The sequence below is a fragment of the Sorex fumeus genome, unplaced genomic scaffold (assembly GCF_029834395.1).
Source record: "Sorex fumeus unplaced genomic scaffold, SorFum_2.1 ptg000073l, whole genome shotgun sequence".
NCBI lineage: Eukaryota > Metazoa > Chordata > Mammalia > Eulipotyphla > Soricidae > Sorex > Sorex fumeus.
Window position 1 is genome coordinate 15,547,979 of NW_026606130.1, and position 24,393 is coordinate 15,572,371.

Here is a 24,393-nt window from a genome sequence, read left to right on the forward strand (position 1 = left end):
TTCTTCTCTCATTTCTTCCTGTATTTTCTCGATTTTCCGATTCATTGTTTCTTTCATATCCTCTCTTGAATTTACTGGATAACTGTCAGACTGTTTCATTGAGTTGTTTGAACATCTTAATATCTTCATATCTGAATTCTTTCTCATAGAGGTTCCTTAGGTGAATAGCACTTACAGAGGCTTCTGGACTCTTTGCATCGACCTCCCCTTGTGGTGGGGATTTAAGTTGTTTCTTCGTTTTGGAGTGTGAGTGTGGGGACTAGATTCCTTTGTATCACTAAACTATCTGCGACCCCAAGAGTGTTGGCCCGCTGAAAATTAGGCCACGCCCACCACTACAGAAGCCACACCCACTTATAAAGCGGCCATGCCCCCGCGGGAACCTGGTGTGTGTGCGGGGAGTAAAGACTGGGTGGGGGAGAAGACCAGCTCACCTTGGGGGATGAAGAGAAAGAGGCAGAGGCTCAGAGCTGCTTTGTCTCCCAAGGTCTGAGAGGATGCCTGGGGGGCTGGACGGGAGAAATCTAAGTCCCGGGTTCGAGAAGCGACGGATAAACTGTCCTGGGTGGGGGGGAGAAGACTAGCTCAGCTTGTGGGACGAAGAGGAAGAGCTGGACACTTAATTTTTGATGAATGAACAGAAATCATGAAATGGCGTAAAGATACCCACATTAACAAATAGTGATGAAAAATTTGATAACCACACACAAAAAATTGGATCCATATCTCAAAACTTGTCCTTTCAAGTGGGTCAGACACTTTGTATTTTGACTGAAAACTATAACGTACATTGAAGAAAATATTAGAAGCACCCTCCAAGTTTTTGACCTCAAATTTATCATCAGTGATGTAATATAATTGGCAAAGGCAACAGAATAAAAAAATAAACAATGGGACAGCATTTTGGTAATATTAAAGAGTTTCTTCATGGCAAAATAAGCACAGGCTAAGACAAAAATAGCTAACTGAATGGAAAAGTATTTGAATCCAAACCATAATATAAATAAATATATTTTATATATTTAGGAAATATTAAGTAGCACAAATAGTGATCAAAAAGTCCAAAATCTCTATCAAAAATGGGGAAAGTACATGAACAGAGACTTCTCAGAGGAAGACAGGACTATTTCCAGTAGGCATATAAAAATTTCTCAGCATCCTTTATGATTAGGAAAATCCAATTCAAAACAACAATGATATTCCATCGCTCACAAGTGAGAATGACACATGTCAAAAATAGTGGGAACATTCTGTGTCGGTGAGGATGTGGTGATAAAAGGAACTTTCATCCACTGCTGAAACATTGTCTGATTCAAATCTCGTGGGAAAAATTTATGGAGAGTTCTCAGTAAACTTAAAAGTGAGCTGACATATAGCCTTCAAAATCCCCCAAAATTTAACCTATTATATTCCACTAATTCCACTCCACTAACTAATTTCGATGTGCCAATACAAACACATATTCCTGTCATTAATGTCTTCTACTATTTGTTTTTATGCACATTTATTTTTCAAATATTTTGTAATAATTTCTGGTTTTATGGAAAGTTCTTATTAAATATTATCTTCATTATTTATTATTAATGCTATAATTCTTATTGCTTTGTGGATTTCAACAATGAACATATCTGTCCTCTGATTTTAGTAGTAAAGTTTTTGATCAATAAACTAGTAAACTCTTGAAAATAGTCACTATTTTTTTTTAATTTTATTGAATCACCGTGAGATAGTTACAAGCTTTCGTGTTTGGGTTACAATCACAAAATTATCAAACACCCATGCCTCCACCAGTGCACATTTCCCACCACCAATATCACCGGTATACAAACCCTTTCCCACCCTCCCCAGCCACCATGGCAGACATGATTCCCCATAATCTCTCTCTACTTTTGGGCGTTATGGTTTGCAATACAGACCATAAGAGGTTATCAAGTTTTGTCCTTTATCTAATTTCTGCACACATCTCCCATCCCTACCGATTCCTCCAGCCATCTTTTTCTTAGTGATCCCTTCTCTATTCCACCTGCCTTCACCCTTTGTTCATGGGGCAGGATACCAGCTAGGGAGCAATCTATCTGTCCCGTGTATCTATAATTCGTATGTGTTACCCTCATGTTATATGGTTTAATACTCCACAGATGAGTGCTGTACTTCTATGTCTGTACTTCTCTTTCTGACTCATTTCACTTAGAATGATACTCTTCATGTCTATCCATTTATAAGCAAAGTTCATGACTGCATCTCTCCTGAATTCTGCATAGTATTTCATTGTGTAGATGTAGCAAAGTTTCATTAAACAGTCATCTGTTCTAGGGCACTTGGTTGTTTCCAGATTTTGGCTTTTGTGAACAGTGCTGCAATGAACATATAGGTACAGATGTCATTTCTACTGTGCTTTACATCCTTGGGATATATTCCCAGAAGTGGTATTGTGGGGTCATATGGAAGCTCAATTTCTAGTTTATGAAGGACTGTCCATATTGTTTTCTAGAAAGACTGGACTAGTGGGCATTCCGACCAAGAGTAGAAGCGTGTCCATTTTACCCTACATCCACTCCAGCACTGGTTGCTTTTGTGCTTTTGAAAGTGTGCCAGTCTCTGTGGTGTGAGATGATATCTCATTGTTGTTTTCATTTGTATCTCCCTGTTGGCTAGCTATGTGGAGCATTTTTTCATGTGCCTTTTGGCCATTTGTATTTCTTTTTTGAGGAAATTTCTGTTCATTCCTTCTCCCCATTTTTTGATGGGGTTGGAGGATTAATTTCTTGTACAATTCTACTAGTGTATCCTGGATATTAATACCTTATCAGATGGGTATTGGGTAAATATTCTTTCCCATTCTTTGGGCTCTTTCTGTAGTTTGGTAACTGTTTCTTTTGAAGTGCAGAAGCTTCTTAGTTTGATGTTGTCCCATTTGTTTATGTTTGTTTCCACTTGCATGGTCAGTGCTGTTTCATCCTTAAAGATGCTTTTAGCTCCAATGTCGTGGAGAGTTCTGTCTACATTTTCCTCTATGTAACATATGGATTCATGTCTGATATTGAGGTCTTAACCCACTTTAATCTGACACTTGTGCCTAGCATTAGACAGAGGTCAGAGTTCATTTTCTCTGCAGGTAGCTATCTAGTTTTCCAAGCACCAATGTTGAAGAGGCTTTCCTTGTTCCACTTCACATTTATTGCTCCTTTCAAAGATGAAGTGGTCATATATTTCGGAGTCTGTGACAGAATATTTAGTTCAGTTAGCTATTCATGGGAGTTTATTGTTCCACATGAATTTCAGGAGTGTTTTGTCTATTTCTTTGAAAAATATCATGGGTATCCTGAAAGGGACTGCATTGAATTTGTATAGTGCTTTGGGCAGTATTGCTATTTTGATAATGTAAATCCTCCCTATCCATGAGCAGGGGATGTGTCTCCATTACCTAGTGTCCTCTTTTATTTCTTGAAGTAGTGTTTTGTAATTTTTCTTGTATACGTCCTCTGCCTCTTTGTTTCAGCTGATTCTGAGGTACTTAATTTTCTGAGGTACTCTTGGAAACGGGATTTTTAAAAAAAATTTATTAGTGAAACACCATGAGGTACAGTTGTAGACTTACAGATTTTTGTGCTTGGATTTCAATTATACAATGATCAAATACCCATCCCCCCAATAGAGCCCATTTTCCACCAGCACGGTTTCCAGTATCCCTCCCATCCCCCCATCCCACCCTCCCTCTGTGGCAGGGCATTCCCTTTTGTTCTCTCTCTCCATTTGGGTGTTGTGGTTTGCAAAAGAGGCATTGAGTGGCAATCATGTTTGGTCTATAGTCTACTTTCAGCATGCTTCTCCCATCCTGAAAGGATCCTCCCAACACCCTTTATTTGGTGCTCCCTTCTCTATCTGAGCTCCTTTTTCCCCTAGCATGTGCGGCTGGCCTCCAAACCATGGAGTGAAACTTTTTGTACTTATCTCAGCTATTCTTGGGTATTAGTCTCCTATTTTGTTACTTTATATTTCCCAGATGAATGCAATCTTTCTATGTCTACCACTCTCGCTCTCTCTCTCTGAGTCATTTCGCTTAACATGATACTTTCCATGTAGTACCACTAGTATGTAAATTTCATGACTTCATATTTTCTAACAGCTACATAGTACTCCATTGTGTAGATGTACCAAAATTGCTTTAACCAGTCATCTGTTCTTGGCCACTCAGTTTTTTTTTTCAGATTCTGGCTCTTGTAAAGAGTGCTGCAATGAAAAAACAAGTGCACATGTCGCTTCGACTATACTTTTTTGTCTCTCTGGGATATATTCCCAGGAGTGGTATTGCTGGGTCAAATGGGAGCTCAATTTCTAATTTTTTGAGAATCATCCATACTGTTTTCCAAAAGAGCTGAACCAGTCGGCATTCCCACCAGCAGTGAAGGAGGGTCCCTTTCTCGCCACATCCGCACCAGAACAGGTTGCTTCTGTTCTTTTGGATGTGGGCCAGTATCTGTGGTGTGAAATATCTCATTGTTGTTTTGATCTGCATCTCCTTGCTGATTAATAATGTAGAGCATTTTCTCATGTTCCTTTTATCCATTCGGATTTCTTTTTTGGGAAAGTTTTGTTCATTTTGTCACCCCATTTTTGATAGGGTTGGATTAGACCGGAATCCATAAGGTATATTGAAGACAAAGTTGGCAAAACCCTCCATGATATTGTAGCTAATGGTATGTTCAAATATGTCATGCTGCTGGCCAAGCAAATGAAAACACAGATAGATAAATGGGACTTAAACTATCTTAAACTAAGAAGCTTCTGCAACTCAAAAGAAACAGTGACCAAAATACAAAGACAGTCTGCAGAATGGGAAAGGGGTTGTTTTTTAAGGTCTCTTTTTTCTCTTTCGTTATTTTTTATACAAGAACGCGTGGACTTTTGGGTGTTGATTTGTAGCCTGCCACTTTACTAAACCGACCTATTGTTTCTAGGAGCTTTTCTGTAGAGTCTTTAGGGTTTTCTAAGTATAGTGTCATAAAGTATGCAAATAGTGCTATTGACCTCTTTCTTTCCTATCTGTATTCCCTTGATACCTTTCTCTTGCCTAACTGCAATGGCCAGAATTTCCAGTACTATATTGAATAGAAGTGGCAAAAGTGTGCAAACTTGTCTTGTGCCCGATTTTAGAGGGAAGCCTTTTAGTTTTTCCCCATTGAGAATGATACTTGCCATGTGCTTGTGGTAGATGGCTTTGACTATTTTGAGGAAAGTTCCTTCAATGCCTATTTTGCTGAGGGTTTCATCATAAACTGGTGCTGGATCTTGTTAATTGCTTTCTCTGCATCTATTGATATGATCATATGTATTTTATCTTTTCTTTTTTGATATGATGATTATGTTGCTTGACTTGCGAATGATAAACCATCCTTGCATCACTGGTATGAATCCTACTGGGTCATGGTGTATAATCTTTTTAATGAGTCATTGAATTCTATTTGCTAATAGTGTTTTGAGGATATTTGCGTCTGTGTTCATCAGGAATATCAGTCTGTAATTCTCTTTCTTTGTAGTATCTCTGTCGCTTTTGGTATCAGGGTGATATTTGCTTTATAGAAACTGTTCGGAAGTGTTTTTGATATTTCAATTTCATGGAAAAGCTTCAAGTGGATTGGGAGTAATCCCTCTTTAAAGATTTGGAAGAATTAACTAGTGAATCCATCTGGGCCAGGACTTTTGTGCTTGGGGAGAATATTTATTACCGTTTCAATTTCCTTGATGGTGATAGGTCTGTTCAGGTATTCCAGGTCTTCTTGGTTCAGCTTTGAGAGGCTATAGGAATCTAAGAATTTATCTATTTCCTCGAGGTTTTTATGTTCCGTGTCTTAAAGCTTCTCAAAATACTCCCCGAGGATCCTTTAAATTTCTGTAGTTGCTGTTGTAATGATCCCCTTTTCATTTCTGATTCGGTTTATTAGGGTTTTCTCTCTCCCTTTTTTGTGAGTTTTCTAGAGGCTCATTGATCTTGTTTATTTTCTCAAAGAACCAGCTCTTAGTTTCATTGATCTTTTGGATTGTTTTTTGGGTTTCCATCTCATTATTTTCTGCTCTGAGTTTTGTTATTTCCTTCCTCCTATTCAGATTGGGCTCCTTTTGTTGGTCCTTCTCCAAGCTCTTAAGCGTGAGGTTAGGTTACTTATGTGGGCTTGCACCTCCTTCCTGAGGAATGCTTTTAGATCTATAAATTTTCATCTTAACACAGCTTTTATGTGTCTCATAAGTTTGGTAACTCGTGTCCTCATATTCGTTCGTTTCCAGGAATCTTTTGATTTCCTCTTTGATTTCCTTTCTAAGCCACTCTTTGTCCAATAGTGAACTGTTTAATTTCTAGCTGTGTGATTTAGTTTTCTGTCTGTGTGTGTGATTTACTTCTAATTTCAGCGCATTGTGCTCTGAGAAGATAGTTGGTACAATGTTTTTCTTCTGAATTTTATGGAGCTATGTTTTGTGGCTCAGCATGTGGTCTATCTTGGAGAATGTTTCATGCACACTTGAGAAGAATGGATATTCAGCTTTTTAAGGATGAAGTGCCCTGCATATATCTACTAAATCCCTTTTTAAAAAAAATTTCCCCTCAGATGAATATGTCCTTGCTAAGCTTGAGTCTGGTTGATCCATCAAGAGGTGATAAAGTGGTCTTGAAGTCTCCCACTAGTATTGTGTTGCTATAAATGTCTTTCTCCAAGTCTATGAGTAGTTGTTTTAAGTACTTTGCTGGTCCCTCATTAGGTACATATACATTTAGTATTGTAAGTTCTTCCTATTCTACATATCCCTTGATCAATAAGAAATGGCCTTCACTGTCTCTTGTGACCTTCTTCAGTCTGAAATCAATGTGGTCTGATACTAGGATGGTTATCCCAGCTTTTTATGGGAGTTATTTGCCTGTGGGATTGTTTTCCGGCTTTTGATTCTGAGCCTGTGTTTGCTTTGACTCTTGAGATGTGTTACTTGCAGGCAGCAGAATGTTGAGTTCAATTTTCTATTCCATCCTGCAACTGTGTGTCTTTTAATTGGTGTGTTTAGCCCATTGATGTTGAGAGAGATTATGGTCATGGGGTTTTGACCCATTTTTCTGTTAAAATTTGGTGTACTTGAGGGGCCTGTCTTGTCTTCAAGTAGCCCATTTAGTTGCTCTTCTAACCATGGTTTTGAGTCTATGAAGTTCCTGAGCTGTTGTTTGTCTGTGAAACTGTGTTGTTCCTTGTGTGTTGAATGAGAGTCTCGCTGGGTAAAATATTTTTGGTGAGGCATTTATTTCATTGAGTTTTTTTCACTATATCCCACCACTGTTTTCGGGACATGAGGGTTTCATCAGACAAATCAGGTGTGAATATTAAGGATGCTCCTTTATAAGCAACTTCTTTCTTTGATCTTGCTGCTTTTAGAATTTTGTCTCTATCTAAGGTTTTGGTCATTTTGATCAGTATGTGTCTTGGGGTATTTTTATTCGAATTTCTTCTAGCTGGTACCCTTTGGGCTCCTGAATGTGGTCACAAGTTTTCTTCAGTTCTGGAAACATTGTAGCAATGATGTCATTGACAGTTTCTTCTTTATCAGGGTTTTTTTCCTGTACCTCCGGGACTCCAATAATTCTTATTTTACTCCTCTTTGCTTCATCAGGATCTTCTCTTGCCATCTATTCCCAGACTGTGAGTCTCTTCCATTTTCTGCTCTTTCCTGGAGAGTTGTTGCATTTCATCTTGGAGTTCACAGATTCAGTTGTTACTCTGCTGCTGAGGCCTTCCACTGAGTTTTTCAATTCACTGCCAGTTTTTTCAGGTCTGGCATTTCCGTTTGTAATTTTGTTTGCATTTTCCACATTTCTATCTTCAAATTCTCCTGTCTTTTATTGGTCTTGCTTTCCATTGTTTCTCTTAGCTCCCTAAGCATCCTCAGTAGCTCCGTTCTAAATTCCTTTTCAGAGAGTTTGTCTAGCACTTCATTACTCTTGGGGTCTTCTGGGCTAGCCTCTTCAATAAGTAAACTTGGTGGGCTTCTGCGTTTCTTTATCATTGTGACCTGTGTGTTTTAACCCTTCATGCTCACTGTTACTATTCAGCTTATGATGCAGGCTTAAATGACATGGGCTTAATGAATTATTGGCTAATGTGTTTCTGGTGATTAAGGTAACCTAGTGAAAGTTTCATCTAAGAGAGGAACTTATGGGTCCTATGGGAAATGTAAGGGGGAATAACTCTAATGTGGCTGGGGCTCTGGTAGGGGGCTCTGCCACCGGGTGGGTACCTGGATGAGTGAGCAGAGGGTGCCTGGAACAGTTCAGCTTTGGGTTCACACAGTGTACCTCAATTCCCGTCCTCCGCAGACCAAGGATGTAAACCTGCCATTCTTGGGAGGGTCTAGTTATACGCGCAGCCCCCGGAAGGGACCTTGCCGCCAGGCAGGTACCTGCACGAGTGTGCAAAGGGTGCCTGGAATGGTTCAGATTTGGGTTTGCGTGGTGTGCCTCAATTCCCATCCCCCACAGACCAAGGATGTAAACCGGCCATTCTCGAGGGGGGCTGTCTAGTTAGACACGCAGCCACAGGATGGGGCCCTGCCGCCAAGCGGGTATCTGGATGAGTCGAAAATAGTCTCTAACACCATCTCCAAACCTCTCTCCTAAAGCCACTAACCAACAGGTTTTGTGGCAACTCTGTGGCAATACATGTAAATTCCTGAATCTCTCCAGAAACAGGAATGTGCGGAAAGCTGAAGGGTTTGAAAAGGAGAGCTGGATTATTTATTAAAAACAAACAAACAAACAAACAAACACCGTCCTCCCATTGTTCATCGATTTGCTTGAACGGGCCCAGTAACGTCTCCATTTTTTTAAAGACTTGTTGTTACTCTGTTTGGCATATTGAATACGTCACAGGTAACTTGCCCGGCTTTGGCGCGCAGGTGAGATACTCTAGGTAATTTGTCGGGCTCTCCAAGAGGGGCAGAGGAATCGAACCTGGTTTAGCCAGGCTGGCTGCACACAATGCAAGCGCCCTACCACTGTGCTATCACGAGAAAATGGGAAAGGTCTTTGGCTAATTTCCCTGGCATAATTCACCATTCTTCCTTCGGTTTGGTTCTTTTCTCCCTTTTCCCTTCCCAAAATTAAGGTGAAATTAGCAATCTTCATGAATAAAGTTGATTCACCCTTTATGCAGAAATATCTAGCTAGCATCCACAGAGGCTGTATTGTGTCTATCATTTTATTTACAAATTGAAATGAATATTTTCAACTTCGTGAGCTGTGCCAATTTCTGATAGTTATAATTATTATCTCAGTTTGATCCTAGATATTTCCTGTTTCCCAGCCTCTGTAGAACCAGAGACACACAAATTTAGCATAACGCTTAAGCGTAGATTCAGACCATCTTGCTCTATCTAAAATCCTCTGCTTCCAGTGAGCTTTAGTCTTATCCTTGTATGTTGTGATCATAGTGATACAAGTCTAGAGTACTAAATAATACAGCTTGTTGAAAGTTCTTAAGACAGTGTTCAGTATGTAGTAAAAGCACAAGAAACAGACAGTATGAGGGAACACTCTCTCATCTCCATTATAGCCTTGAGGAATTTTAAAATTTGTACTTCCAAGAAATTTTATAGTTAAATGTTAATTTTTGTCCATTATCCGATATGCATAAACATCAAAAGCCCTGTTTTTAAGATGTCCATACCAGTTCAGTGGGGTATGTTTGGACAATAATCCAGCTACAACACATAAAAATATATTGTCTAGTCCTTTTTTGCTGCATTCCAGTCTCTTATGTCCTCTGAGACTCTCATTAGCAACAAGTATGTAGGGATGATTTGTGCTAATTCTCTATTCTCCATTTTCCATAAATATTTCCAAATACTTAGAATAGAATTCATGCACAGGAACTCATGCCACTATTAAGTCAGCCCTTACTTTAAGTTTAGCGGTGCCTCTGATTGGACGTTCTGTGAAAATCTGAATAAGGTAATTTTTCCTCTTATTACTATGTGTCTGAAAACTTATCAAAGAAGAAAGTTGGTTATAGGGCCCCCAAACAGAAACAAAAACAAAAACACAGTAAGCTAATCTATTATTTGCTTACTGTTTCCACAGCTCTGGGTTAATCAGGAGGATGGAGTAGAGGAAGGAGCGAGTGATGTGCAGAATGGGCACCTGGACCCCAACTCGGACTGCCTTTGTCTGGGCCGGCCACTACAGAACCGGGACCAGATGCGGGCCAATGTCATCAATGAGATTATGAGCACTGAACGTCATTACATCAAGCACCTGAAAGATATTTGTGAGGTAGGTTCAGCTGTGATTAATACATGTGATAGTAATTACTACTTGTAATTACTACCTGTTATAGTAAAACTTGAATCAGGATTACTATTATAAAAGACTATATATAGCCTTTTATAATCCTGATATAAAAGGCCATACAGAGTTCTGACAGTCCAAATAGTTTGGAATACATATGATATATTCATATTTATTCGTTATCCCCTAAAGTACATTTTTCTCCTTTATATATCCATTTAAAATCTCTTTGATGCTTCTCCAGTTATTGCAACCATATACAAGATCCTGGTATCATTTATTAAAGAAAAAACATCCTCTGAAGCACGAGGTTCATAAATTTAAACAGGGATACTGGAAGAACTTATTGAATCTGAAGATGCAAACCTTTTCTCCTATCCCCTAAGTTCTAAATTCTCGTTCTGGGGTGGGTTACATATTTAATAGTATTCTTTTGTGATATCTGAGGTTGCTACTCCCCTTCTATCATTTGAAGAACAATTAATTGAAGGTTTAGTAGAGAACTCAGTGAGATAAGTCTATTTGGTCTAAAGTTTGGATGTGCAAGTCTTAATTCTTCTTTCAAGTCAAAGAGGAAATCAGAGAAGAAATAAAGATTTCTGCAAAAATAATAATGTATTGAACATTATGTGAATGAAACCTGATCATGAAAAGCTTTTAAATTCTATTTATCACCATGATTCAATTTTTAAAAGAAAAAATGGAACCCACCGAAAACAAAATGAGGATATGAGAGTAGAAAGAAGAAAAATACAACTACAAATAAAAATACAAACAAAAATCACAGATTTGAAAAACCTGGTAAGTGAAATGGGGAACAAACTGGAAGGTCTCAGCAGCAGAGTAACAGCTGTTGAGGACAAAATCAGTAAGTTCAATAAAATTTTATAGTAAAGTGTCAGGCTATAAAATCAATACCCAAAAGTCCATGGCTTCAGTAAATATAAGTGGACAGTAGAAAATGGAAATATATCCCCTGCTCATGGATCGGGAGAGTTAACATTGTCAAAATAGCAATACTTCCCAAAGCATTGTACAAATTCAATGTGATCCCTATAATGATACCAATGACATTCTTCAAAGAAATGGAGCAAACACTCCTGAAATTCATAGAACAATAAGCCCCCACAAATAGCTAAAGCAATTCTTGGGAAAAAGAAAATAGGAAGAATCAACCTCTCTACCTTCAAACTCTACTACAAAGCAGTAATAATTAAAACAGCATGGTACTTGAACAAAGGCAGCGCTGCAGACCAATGGAACAGGATTGAGTGTACTGACATCTCTCCCCAAGCATATTATAATCTAATCTTTGAGAAGGGGGCAATGAATGTGAAGTGGAGCAAGGAAAGCCTCTTTAACAAATTGTGTAGGCAAAACTGGACAGCTACAAGCAAAAATTGGGCTCAGATCTCTGCCTAACACCATGTACAAAAGTTAGATAAAAATGGATTAGAGACCTCAACATCAGACTGGAATCCATAAGGTACATTGAAAACAAAGTTGTTGAAATCCTCCATGACATTAAAGCTAATGGTATCTTCAAAGATGTCACACCACTGCCCAAGCAAGTGAAAACAGAGATAGACAAATGGGAGTATATTAAACTAAGAAGCTTCTGTGCCTCAAAAGAAACAGTGACCAAAATACAAAGACATTCTACAGAATGGAAAAGGATATTCACCCAATAGATATCTGACAAGGGGTTGATATCAAGGATAAATAGAGTACTGGTTGAACTCCACATGAAGAAAACATCCAACCTCATCAAAAATTGGGGCAACGAAGTGAACAGAAACTTTCTCAAATAATAAATCCAAATAGCTAAAAGGCACATGAAAAATGCTCTACATCATTAATCATCAGAGATGTGCAGATCAAAACAACAATAAGATATTATTTCACACCACAGAGACTGGCCCACATCCAAAAGAACAAAAGCAACTGGTGTTGTTGTGGATGTGGCGAGAAACGGACCCTCCTTCATTGCTGGTGGGAATGCCGTATGGTTAAGCCCTTTTGGAAAACAGTATGGATGATTCTCAAAAAATTAGAAATTGAGCTCCCATTTGACCCAGCAATACCACTTCTGGGAATATATCCCAGAGAGGCAAAAAAAAAGTATAGTAGAAGTGACATCTGCACTTGTTTGTTCATTGCAGCACTCATTACAATAGCCAGAATCTGGAAAAAACCTGAGTGCCCTAGAACAGATGACTGGTTACATAAACTTTGGTACATCTACACCGTGGAGTACTATGTAGTTGTTAGAAAAGATGAAGGCATGAAATTTTTATACAAGTGGTACTACGTGGTAAGTATCATGCTAAGCGAAATGACTCAGAAAGAGAGTGACAGACATAGAAAGATTGCATTCATCTGGGGAACATAAAATAACAAAATAGGAGACTAACAGCCAAATGTAGGCGAGATAAGTACCAGGAGGTTTACTCCATGGCTTGGAGGCCAGCTGCACACGCTAGGGGAAAAGGCAGCTCAGATAGAGCAGGGAGCACCAAATAAAGGGTGTTGGGAGGATCCTCCCGAGATGGGAGATGCATGCTGAAAGTATACTATAGACCAAACATGATTGCCACTCACTGCCTCTTTTGTAAACAGCAGCACCCAAAAGGAGAGAGAGAATAAAAGGGAATACCCTGCCACAGAGTTAGGTTGGGAGTTGGGGAATGGGTGGCGGGAGGGATACTGGGATCAGTGGTGGTGGAGAATGGGCACTGGTGGAGGGATGGGTACTCAATCATTGTATATCTGAAACCCTCGCACAAACATGTGTAAGTCTACAACTGTCCCTCATGTTGTTTCACTAAAAAAATTAAAATATAGAAGAAAAAAATAAAAAAATAAAACCATTGTCATAATCATTTTCAACAACAACAAAAGACTTTAATAGCACAACTGAATCCATAAGCTACATGAAGGAAAATGTTGACAGAACCCTCCATGATACTGAGGCTAAAAGTATCTTCAAGGATTGACAAAGCAAGTGGAAACAAATATAAACAAATGGCACTAATTTATACTAAAAAGCTTCTGCACCTCAAAATAAACAGTGACCAAAATACAGAAAGAGCCCACGGAATGGGAAAAAGATATTTACCCAATACCCATAAAAAATCAAACCCTATCCAAAAATGAGGAGAATAAACATAAAGCTCATCAAATAACAAATATATCTATGATGTAAAAAAGAAACATTACTAGAACTTTACAAGAAAAAAATGTAACCCCATCAAAAAATATGGAGAAGATATAATCATAAAGTTCCTAAAAATAAATACAAATGGCAAAAAGGCACATGAAAAATGCTCTCCATAGCTAATCATCAGGGAGATAAAAATCAAAACAGCAATGAGTTATAATTTTACATCACAGAAACTGGCACACATCAATAACAAGAAGAACAACAAATGCTGGTGTGGATGTTGGGAAAAAGGAATTCTCATTCATTGTTTGTGGGAATACCAAGTGGTATTATTCACAATAGCCAGAAACTAAATAAAACCCGAGTGCTTGAGAAAAGATGACTGGTTAAAGAATCTCTGGTACATCCACACAAAGGAATACTATGCAGCTGTTGGAAGAGATGAAATCATGAAATCATGAGGTGGATGGACATGGAGTGTATCATGCAAAGTGAAATTAGACAGAAAGAGAGGGACAGACATAGAATAACTGCACTCATCTTTGGAATATAAAGTAGCATGAGATTAACACCCAAGAACAGTAGAGATAAGGGACAAGAGGAACATACCACGGTTTGGAAACTGGCACTACATGTTCAGGAAAAATGCAGTTGGTATAGAGAAGGGACCACAAGTAAATTATGATTGGAGGGATCACCTGGATATCTGCTGAAAGTAGACCAAGAACCAAAAATGATGGCCTTTTAGTATCTGTATTGAAAATAATAATGCCCAAAGTTAGACGGAGAGAAAGAATTATTGTACTTTTCACAGAGGCGGGGAGTAGGATGGAGGGACACTGGGAACAATGGTGGTGGAACATTTTCACTGTTGGAGGGATTGGTGCTCAAGTAACATATGCCTTAAATGTAATCAAGAAAATTTGAAATTATATTTCAGGTTAATCCAATAAAAATTATTTTAAAAGGAGCGATCTGTGAGCAAGTCCTTCAGGTTGTGACCCAAGATCAGAAAAAGAAAGGAAAAATTAAAGGTTAGCCTTGGCAGTAGTAAGGCACAGCAGACCTGGGCTCAATCGTCAGTGTCCAATATGGCCCTGTGTGCACTGCCAGTAATAATACCTGAGTGCAGACCCAGGAGTCAGCATTGAAAAAGATGCCCTACACTTCCATTCACCACTGGTCAGAATGTTCACTCCTCCAGCCTTTTTAGAAAATAATATGGACATTCCTCAAAACTCTAGAAATTGAGCTTTCATATGACCCAAGCAATACTGCTCCTGGGAATATACCTAACAACCCAAAAAAACACAAGGAAGAAAAGGCATCTGCACTCCTGTGTTCATTGTAGTGCTATTCACAATAGCCAATGATAACAGATGAGTGGACAAAGAAACTATGGTGTATGTACACAGCAGGTAAAGGTAAAGGTAAAGGCCCTCCCGTTGATCGTCGATTTGCTCGAGCGGGCCCAGTAACGTCTCCATTGGAGACTTTGTTGTTACTGTGTCTGGCATATCCAATACTCTCGGTAGCTTGCCGGGCTCTCCGAGAGGGGCGGAGGAATCGAACTCGGGTCGGCCATGTTGGCCGCGTGTAAGGCGAACACCCTACCCGCTGTGCTATCGTACACAGCAGAATACTATGCAATTGTAAGGAAAAATGAAGACCTGAAATTTGCTTATACATAAATGGACATGCTGAGAGAAATGACTCAAAGGACAGAAACAGAATGATCACAGTCATTTGTAGGAAATATACATGTATTATATATAATATATACATACATCACTTGACATCCTGTTATTCATCGATTCGCTTGAGCGGGCGCCAGCAACATCTCCATTCATCCCTGTCACGTGCTAATGTAGCCCAATGGCAAGGAACACGAAGAGCCTCAAATCGATCGTTCAGGGTCTTGATGAAGAAGTCTGACCATCTCATAGGAGGGTAGCCACGTGATCTTTTGAATGTCCTGAGGAATCCAGTTGGTAATGGCTCTAGTCAAGCGGTCATCTCCAAATCTCATTACGTGTCCAGCCCATCTAATTTTTGACGTCTTGACAATTGAGACAGTGTCCCTGATTGTTGACCATCGACGAAGGTCAGAACCTAGGATTCTTTCTCTCATTTGAGTGAAGTGTGTTACTCCAAGCACAGCTCTTTCAATTCCTCTTTGGGAGACCCAAATAGCATTCTCAACATGTTTGCGTAGGGCCCAGGTCTCAGAGGCTTATGTTAATGCAGGAAGTACAGCGAAATCGAGGAGATGTGTCCAGAGCTGGAGGTTATTTGTCCTCTTAGCTATTTCTTTGACATTCTTGAAGGCGTTCCAAGCCACTCTCTTTCTCCTGTGCAACTCAGGTGCCAGGTCATTCGTCATGTTGACTTCTCGACCTAGGTACACATAACTGTTTCATTCAGAGATGTTAGTCCCATTGAGAGAAATATCAGGAACGAGACCATTTCTCATAAATATTATCTTTGTTAGATTCAGCTGTAGTCCGACCCTTCCACACTCACGGTCGAAGTCTGCTAGCATTTGTGCCGCTTGGCTGATGTTTGGTGTTATAGGAATGATGTCATCAGCGAAGGGCAGGTGGTGTAGTTGCAGACCGTCTATCTTCACTCCCATTTCTTCCCATTCCAGTAGTCGCATCACGTTCTCGAGGGTGGCATGGAAGAGTTTCAGGGAAATAGTATCACCCTGCTGAACCCCTCTCTTGAAATCAGTGATCACCTCCCTGTAGAATGGTGAGGTCCTGGTAGTGAATCCACAATGCAGCTTACGTAGGATCCTGATGTATTGACTTTGAATGCCCTCTTTGGCTAGGGTCTCGATGACTGCTTCAGTCTCAAAAGAATCAAAGGCCTTCTTTAAATCAATGAACGTTAGACAGAACGGCATCTTTAACTCCCGGGAAACTTCAATGAGCTTGGTTATCGTGTAGATATGGTTGATTGTGCTAAATCCTTTTCGGAAACTGGCTTGCTCACATGGTTGTTCTTCATCTAGTGTTGTACTAATGCTATTCAGGATGACTCGAGTGAATAGCTTATAGATGACAGACCACAGGCAGATCAGGCAATAGTTGCCAGTGTCGTGGATGTCTCCATTCTTGTACAGTAGTACAGTCCTGCTGGTTTTCCATTGGGACAGAACCTTGCATTCAGACAGGTAGTGTGTGAAGAGCCGAGCCAGTGTATTGATGAGTACTGATGGCAGGTTCTTCTGGTGTTCGGGTCTGACCTTGTCTGGGCCAGGTGCTGTTCAATTCTTTACCGATGAAATGGTGCATCAGATTTCGGAAGGGAGAACTTTGGGAATGACATATCCATCCTGCGGAATTTGGTATGTGTGCTAGTGGACGTGGCTGTCAAAGAGATCCAAGTAGAAGTCATGGATAATCTTCTCCATTGCCCTTCTGGAAGATGTGATAGATCCATCAGGATGTCGGAGGGCAGTCATCTTGGTCTTGTAGTTGGCAAAGGACAGGCGGGTGTTGCGAATGCTTTTCCCAGCTTCTGCCACATCTGCCAGCACTGCTGCTCTTTTCTCTTTGAGGTCTTCCTTTATTGCTTCACTGCACTGCTTTGCGAGCTCGGACGTTCACTTGGGGTTGCCTGGGGCTTGCGCCAAGCCACGTTGGCGTATATGCTCGAGACTTTTCAAAGACAGTTGTCCTTTTTTTTGCCTATCTCTCACTCAGAATTCCTCGCACAATCATGGAAGCGCTGAACAGTTGATCGTATTCCTCGACAATGCTGTCAACAACGGCATCTTCCCATGTTTCTGCAATAATGCCAAAGAGCTCCCACTTGGTGGTAGTCCTGGGAGTTCTCTTCTTAACTTTGCAGCCCTTTCTCCCTGCTCTGTGAAGTAGAATTTTGCACGAAGGAGACGGTGGTCTGACGCCGTTTGGAATTTTGGGACAACAGCGACATCGATCGGGCAAAACCTTCGATTGAATATGATATGGGCAATTTCATTGTGGAACCGTCCATCGGGAGACTCCTATGTCCAATGTTTAGATTCGGCCTTCTGGAATTGTTAGTTACCATGGATGGTCTTGGTCGACATGATGAACTCAGACAGTCTCTCACCCTGTTCATTCCATTCTAGGCCATGGGTCCCGATGTGGAGTTCTTCAGCTGATCATCTCGGTCCTATCTTGGCAATAAAATTACCGACGAAGATCTTGTAGAAGGTGTGGTCTTCATTATAGAACTTCTCCAACTCCATTACCTCCACTATCTCTACTACCCAGTCGCGGATGCCCTCCAGGACGGTTTCCAGACAGTTAGGCCAGGACTCATGCAGGGTTGAAGCCCCAGAGAGCCAGGGAAGCGAAACTCTGTGACCTTGGATTCCAGGCTCAACGGAACCGGGACAAGAGATGCTCTGCCTGCTCCCAGCAGCCCAGCAGACCTCCATTATCATTATATACATATATAGTACCTGCATATAATATACGCATATATATGTATATAATATCACTTGATCACTTGACATCTCGTTACTCATTAATTTGCTTGAGAAGGTGCCAGTAACATCTCCATTCACCCCTGTTGGGTGTTAGTATAGCCCAATGGCATCTGCTCGTTCTAGGAACACGAAGAGCCTCAAACCGATTATTCAGGGTCTTGACGAAGAGGTCTGACCATCTTGTAGGTGGGCGGCCATGCGATCTTTTGACCTCCCTTGGAATCCAGTTGGTAATGGCTCTAGTCTAGCGGTCGTCTCCAAATCTCATTACGTGTTCAGTAGTGGCAAATATCACCCGATCTGCCTATTGTCTGTTATCTACATGCTGTTCACTCGAGTGTTCATTCTAATAACACCAAACATTATATATAATTTATATATAATATATAAACATATATATGCATATATATACATATACACACATATATATAAAGAAAACAGTATGAAAATAATACCCAAGGACAGTAGAAACAAAGGCTAAGACATAAATGTTGTGTGTGTGTGATGGGTGGGGGGTGACAGGGAAGGAACCACTATGACAATGATCACAATCGATCATGATCATCCTGTTTCTCACTGATTGACTCGAATAGGCCCCAGTAATGTCTCCTTCGCCTAGCCCTGAGATTTTAAAAAGTGCCATATTCAAGGCTCTTTCAGGGTTAGAAGAATGAGACCCATCATTGTTACTGGTATTTGGCGTATTGGGTATGCCACGGGGAGTTTGCCAGACTCTGCCGTGTGGGCAGGTTACATTTGGTAGCCTGCCAGGTTGTCCAAAGTAAGAATGAGATAATAAGATGTCTTGCGGCCGCAAATGCAGCCGTGTACTTCCGGGAGCTGAGTTTTATAGTCTCTGGGTCCTAGCTGTTGATGGGTTTACATGGCGCCAGGGGACCAGTTGGTGGGTGTGACCCCTGCCTACTGGAAGATGGAGGATCTGGGTGGAGGATGCTCACCCCCGATCCGAGCAGGCTTGGAGATCTCAGCCCCAGGACCCGCATGCCTTTGTTCCTCTGCTGGTACCTTCTCTGCATGGTTGTGACCACAGGCACATGACAATAATAATTGGAAATAATCACTCCAGACAAGAACCACGGCTGAAAATACGGTTAAGTGATATGCATGATACCCTTTCAGTAACAGCATTGAAAATCACAGTGCATTAAATGGAAAAAAGGAAGGGAAAGTGCCATTGAGGAAGCCTGAAGTTGGAGAGAGGAATAACTCTGGACACTGTGATGATAAATATACACTGCTGAAGGAATACGTGTTGGAACATAATATGTCAAACCAATCATGACCAAGTTTGAAACTATTTCCAGATGATTCAATTAATTTTTTAAGTTTTTTCTTACAGAAAAATGAAGAGAAAATTTTAATGGTTCATTGTCTATAATGTCATTGCCCTGTTCACTCTTTTTTGTAATTTTTAAATTTTTTAATGAATCACCATGAGGTACAGTTACAGACATTTTTGGTAATTTTTGCGTTTTGGATCACACCCGGCGGTGCACAGGGGTTACTCCTGGGTCTGCACTTAGGGATTATTCCTTGTGGTGCTTTGGGGACCATAGGGGATGCTGGAATCAAACTTGGGTCAGCTGCGTGCAAGGTAAACACCCTACCCTCTGTGCTATCGCTCCAGCCCCTACAGTTACACAATTACAAACTTTTTGTGCTTACGTTTCAATCATACAATGGTCGATTACCCATCCCTCCACTAGTGCCCGTTCTGCACCACCAATGTTTCCAGTATTTTTCCCATCACGCCCTCTATAGCCCCCCTCCCTTCCTCTGTGGCAGGTGCATTTCCTTTTAATCTCCCTCTTCTTTAGGGTGTTGTGGTCTGCAATGCAAGAATGAAGTGGCCATGATGTTCGGTCTATAGTCTACTTTTAACACACATCTCCCATCCCGAGAGGGTCCTCCAAATATCCTTTACTTGGTGGTCCCTTCTTTATCTGAGCTGCCTTTCCCCCAGCATGTGAAGCTGGCTTCCAAGCCCTGGAGCAATCCTCCTGTTCTTTATCTCTGCTATCCTTGGTTGTTAGTCTCCCAATCTGTTACTTTATATTCCACGAATGAGTGCAGTCATTCTGTCTGTGCCGCTATGACTCATTTCACTTAGCAGGATACTCTCCATGTTGATCCACTATACGAAAACTTCATGACTTCATCTTTTCTAACAGCTGCATAGTATTCCATTGTGTAGATATACCAAAGTTTCTTTAGCCAGTCATCTGTTCTTGGGATCTTGGGTTTTTCCAGATTCTGGCTATTTTAAACAGTGCTGCAATGAACAAACAAGTGCATATGTCACTTCGACTATACTTTTTTGCCTCTCCGGGGTATATTCCCAGGAGTGGTATTGCTGGGTCAAATGGGAGCTCAATTTCTAATCTTTGAGAATCGCCCATACTGTTTTCCAAAAGGGTTGAACCAGTCGGCATTCCCAACAGCAGTGAAGGAGGGTCCCTTTCTCGCCACATCCGTGCCAACACAGGTTGTTTTTGTTCTTTTGAATGTGGGCCAGTCTCTGTGGTGTGAGATGATATTTCATTGTTGTTTTGATCTGCATCTCCCTGATGATTAGTGATGAAGAATATTATTTCATGTGCTTTTTGGCCATTCAGCTTTCTTCTTTGAGAAAGTTTCTGTTCATTTGTTCATTTCATCGCCCCATTTTTTGATGGGTTTGGATGTTTTCTTCTTGTAGAGTTCAACTAGTGCCTTGTATATCCTTGATATCAACCCCTTATCAGATGGGTATTGGGTGAATATCCTTTCCCATTCTGTAGATTGTCTTTGTATTCTGGTCACTGTTTATTTTGAGGTACAGAAGCTTCTTAGTTTAAAATAGTGTCATTTGCTTATCTGTTTCACTTGGTTGGCCAGTGGCATGTCATCTTTGAAGATACCTTTAGCTTCAATGTCGTGCAGGGATTTACCGACCTTGTCTTCAATGTCCCTTATGGATTCTGGTCTGATATTGAGGTCTTTAATCCACTTTTATCTTACTATTGGTCAGGGTTTTAGGTAGAGGTCTGAGTCCATTTTTTTGCACCTAGCCAACCAGTTTTGGCAACACTATTTGTTAAAGAGGCTTTCCTTTTTCCACTTTACCTTTCTGATCCCTTATTAAAGATTAGAGGATCATATATTTGAGGGCGTGTGTAAGGATATTCAAGCCAGTCTGCGGCTCTGCCTTTGTTCATGTACCATGCTGTTTTAATTATTACCACTTTATAATAGAGTTTGAGGTTGGGTAATGTGATACCTTCCGTCTTCTTTCCCCCCAGAATTGCTTTAGCTATTTCTGGGGGTTTGTTGTTTCTTATGAATTACAGGAGAGTTTGGTACACTTCCTTGAAGAATGTCATGGGTATCCTTATAGGGATCACATTGAATGTGTATAATGATTTATGGAGTATTGCCATTTTATCAATGTTAATTCTCCCAATCCATGAGCAGGGGATGTGTTTCCATTTCCTCGTGTCCTCTTATTTCGTGAAGTAGCGCTTTTTAGTTTTCTCTGTAGAGGTCCTTTACCTCTTTAGTTAAGCTGATTTCGAGATACTTAATGTTCTGATGCATAATTGTGAACGGAATTGCATTCTTCACTTAACTTTTTAAAATATTTACACCAGATTTGTCAGATTAATTCCTCCAGGACTGCGACAGAAGTGGGATAAAGTGAAATAGTAATTGAAATGAATGCCTCCCCAAGAATACTTTTCCCAGCCAGGCTCTCATTCAGATCTGAAGGAACGATTGATAACTTCACAGATAACAGCTCAGATACTTCCAAATACAACCATTCTAAGCAAATACATTTTGGTAATCCAAGAATCCACTATCTCCTTTATTATTCGTGCTTTAGCTTATTATTTAAGTAGAAATTGTCTTTTTCTTCCACACTATAACCACAGGTGTCAAATGGAGCTTTAGACACTTAAAAAGAAGGGTAGATAAAACTGTGTCTAGTTGCTCCATAAGGCAGTAGTATAGAATTGTATCATTAGTAAACTAAAACCCAGGGGAAATGATATAATTAATCAGAAAAATAAACCCTAGATTCAGAATTGGGAGTCTCAGATTCAGATTACAACATGATCACTGACTGACTCTTTAATTGATATTTGGCTCATACTCTGATCTAAGCATATTCCCCCTAATGGGAACTGTGCTATTGATACATATCATTTATGAATTATCTGGAACTCAATTTTGGTAGCCAAGTAGGCATATCACTCCAGCCCTATCTTAAGCATTAATGTGTTTAAAAAGTCATGATTGAACTTTCTATTGATTAAGGGAGATACCTAAACACTTCCCATTCTTGTTTGTACATATTTAATCATATTGCTTTTATTTGATAGTTTACTTAAACTTCATAATTTACAAAGTTGTTAATAATATAGTTGTTAAAGGCATTCAGTGTTCTAACACTAGTCCCATCACCAGTGTGACCTTCTTTTCACCAATGTCCTCAGCTTCCTACCCAGTCCCAAAATTATCCCCTTAGCAGGAACAAAAAGGAACATTTTATTGGTTTTTAAAACACACAATATAATGTAAAAATACCCCCTTTAGTTGGGGTTTTGTTGCTGGTAAGGTTGGGATGGGACAAGTTCCCTGCCTCTCTGAAGTTGCACAAGGATATAGTAAATCTGAGATTGCTCGAGTGCTGACTCTCTGAGGTTGCACATAGCTGTGGTGTCAGCACACTTGGATGCACTGCTCATTATTATGGTAGCACACATTAGCACACATTATCATTTTGCACCCCACAAAATTCTGCCCCCTTGGCAGGCACGGAGTTATTTACTATATTTCTTGTTACAACAAGGAATATAAAATAGATCAATAAAAGTCAATTCCTGCTAATTTTTATTCTCGCAATGGTGTTACTAAACTTGTTGTCTGTGGATTTACTGAGCTGGTTGGTGCTGGTTAAGCATTCTGTGTAAGTTATTCTTTTTTTCTCTCTCATTGAGTTTGATAGTGTCTGTGCAACTTTCACATCTTATTTTATGTGTTCCTACTGGACTGTCAGTAGTAAGAAATTTAAAGGAGTCACACATTTGCATATGTGTCCATGCATTCCAGGAGCTAGAATGATTTATTCTTATCTTTATCACCACTTTATTTAAATAAAATACCATAGTTTGCAAGTTATTCAACATAATTTTTTACAGGCATTCATTATTCCAACACCAATCCCACCATCACCGTTACTTTCCCTCCACCATTGACTCCATTATCCCAAACACCCCAAAAGCCTCCCCTAATAGAAGGCCCAAAGTAATTTATTCTATATTGCATAAAAGTAAAAAGTAAAGGCCCTCCCGTTGATCGTCGATTTGCTCGAGCGGGCCCAGTAACGTCTCCATTGGAGACTTTGTTGTTACTGTGTCTGGCATATCCAATACTCTCGGTAGCTTGCCGGTCTCTCCGAGAGGGGTGGAGGAATCAAACTTGGGTCGGCCATGTTGGCTGCCCACAAGGCGAACGCCCTACCCGCTGTGCTATGGCTAACAGAATGATAAAAATATTTCTGTAGAAGGATATTTCTGAAAATTGTGTATCTCCAAAGTGGATTAAAGTCCTCAATATCAGACATGACTCCTTAAGGTATATGGAGGAAAATGTAGGCAGAACCCTCCATGACATTGAAGTTAAAGGCATTTTTTAAAATTTTTTATTAGTGAAACACCATGAGGTACAGTTGTAGACTTACAAATTTTTGTGCTTGGATTTCATTTATAAAATGATCAAATACCCATCTCTCCACCAGTGCCCATTTTCCACCACCACGGGTCCCAGTATCCCTCCCACCCTCCATCCCCCCATCCCACCCTGCCTCTGTGGCAGGCATTTCCTTTTGTTTGTTCTCTCTCTCCTTTTAGGTGTTGTGGTTTGCAAAAGAGATATTGAGTGACAGTTTTGGTCTATAGTCTACTTTCAGAATGCTTCTCCCATACTGGGAGGATCCTCCCAACACCCTTTATTTTGTGCTCCCTTCTCTATCTGATCTCCCTTTTCCCTTGGCATGTGGGGCTGGCCTCCAAGCCATGGAGTAAACCTCCTGGAACTAATCTCGGCCATTCTTGGGTGTTAGTCTTCTATTTTGTTACTTTATGTTCCCCAGATGAATGCAATCTTTCTATGTCTATCCCTCTCTTTCTGACTCATTTCGCTTAACATGATACTTTCCATGTAGTACCACTTGCATGTAAATTTTATGACTTCATATTTTTAACAGCTACATAGTACTCCATTGTGTAAATGTACCAAAGTTTCTTTAACCAGTCATCTGTTCTTGGGGACTCGAGTTTTTTCCAGATTTTGGCTATTGTAAAGAGTGCTGCAATGAACAAACAAGTGCAGATGTCACTTCGACTATGCTTTTTTCCCTCTCTG

General features: G+C 40.2%; 1 protein-coding gene across 7 annotated transcripts in view; it reads left to right on the forward strand.

Moving 5' to 3' along the window:
- The window catches only part of ARHGEF9 (Cdc42 guanine nucleotide exchange factor 9), a 480,567-nt gene that overhangs the window by 181,986 nt on the left and 274,188 nt on the right, over nucleotides 1–24,393 (forward strand). For all 7 annotated transcript variants that reach the window (XM_056130045.1, XM_056130050.1, XM_056130046.1 and 4 more), the window contains one exon: nucleotides 10,112–10,303. In XM_056130045.1, the coding sequence (XP_055986020.1) occupies nucleotides 10,112–10,303 (192 nt within the window). The remainder of the gene's footprint in view (nucleotides 1–10,111; nucleotides 10,304–24,393) is intronic.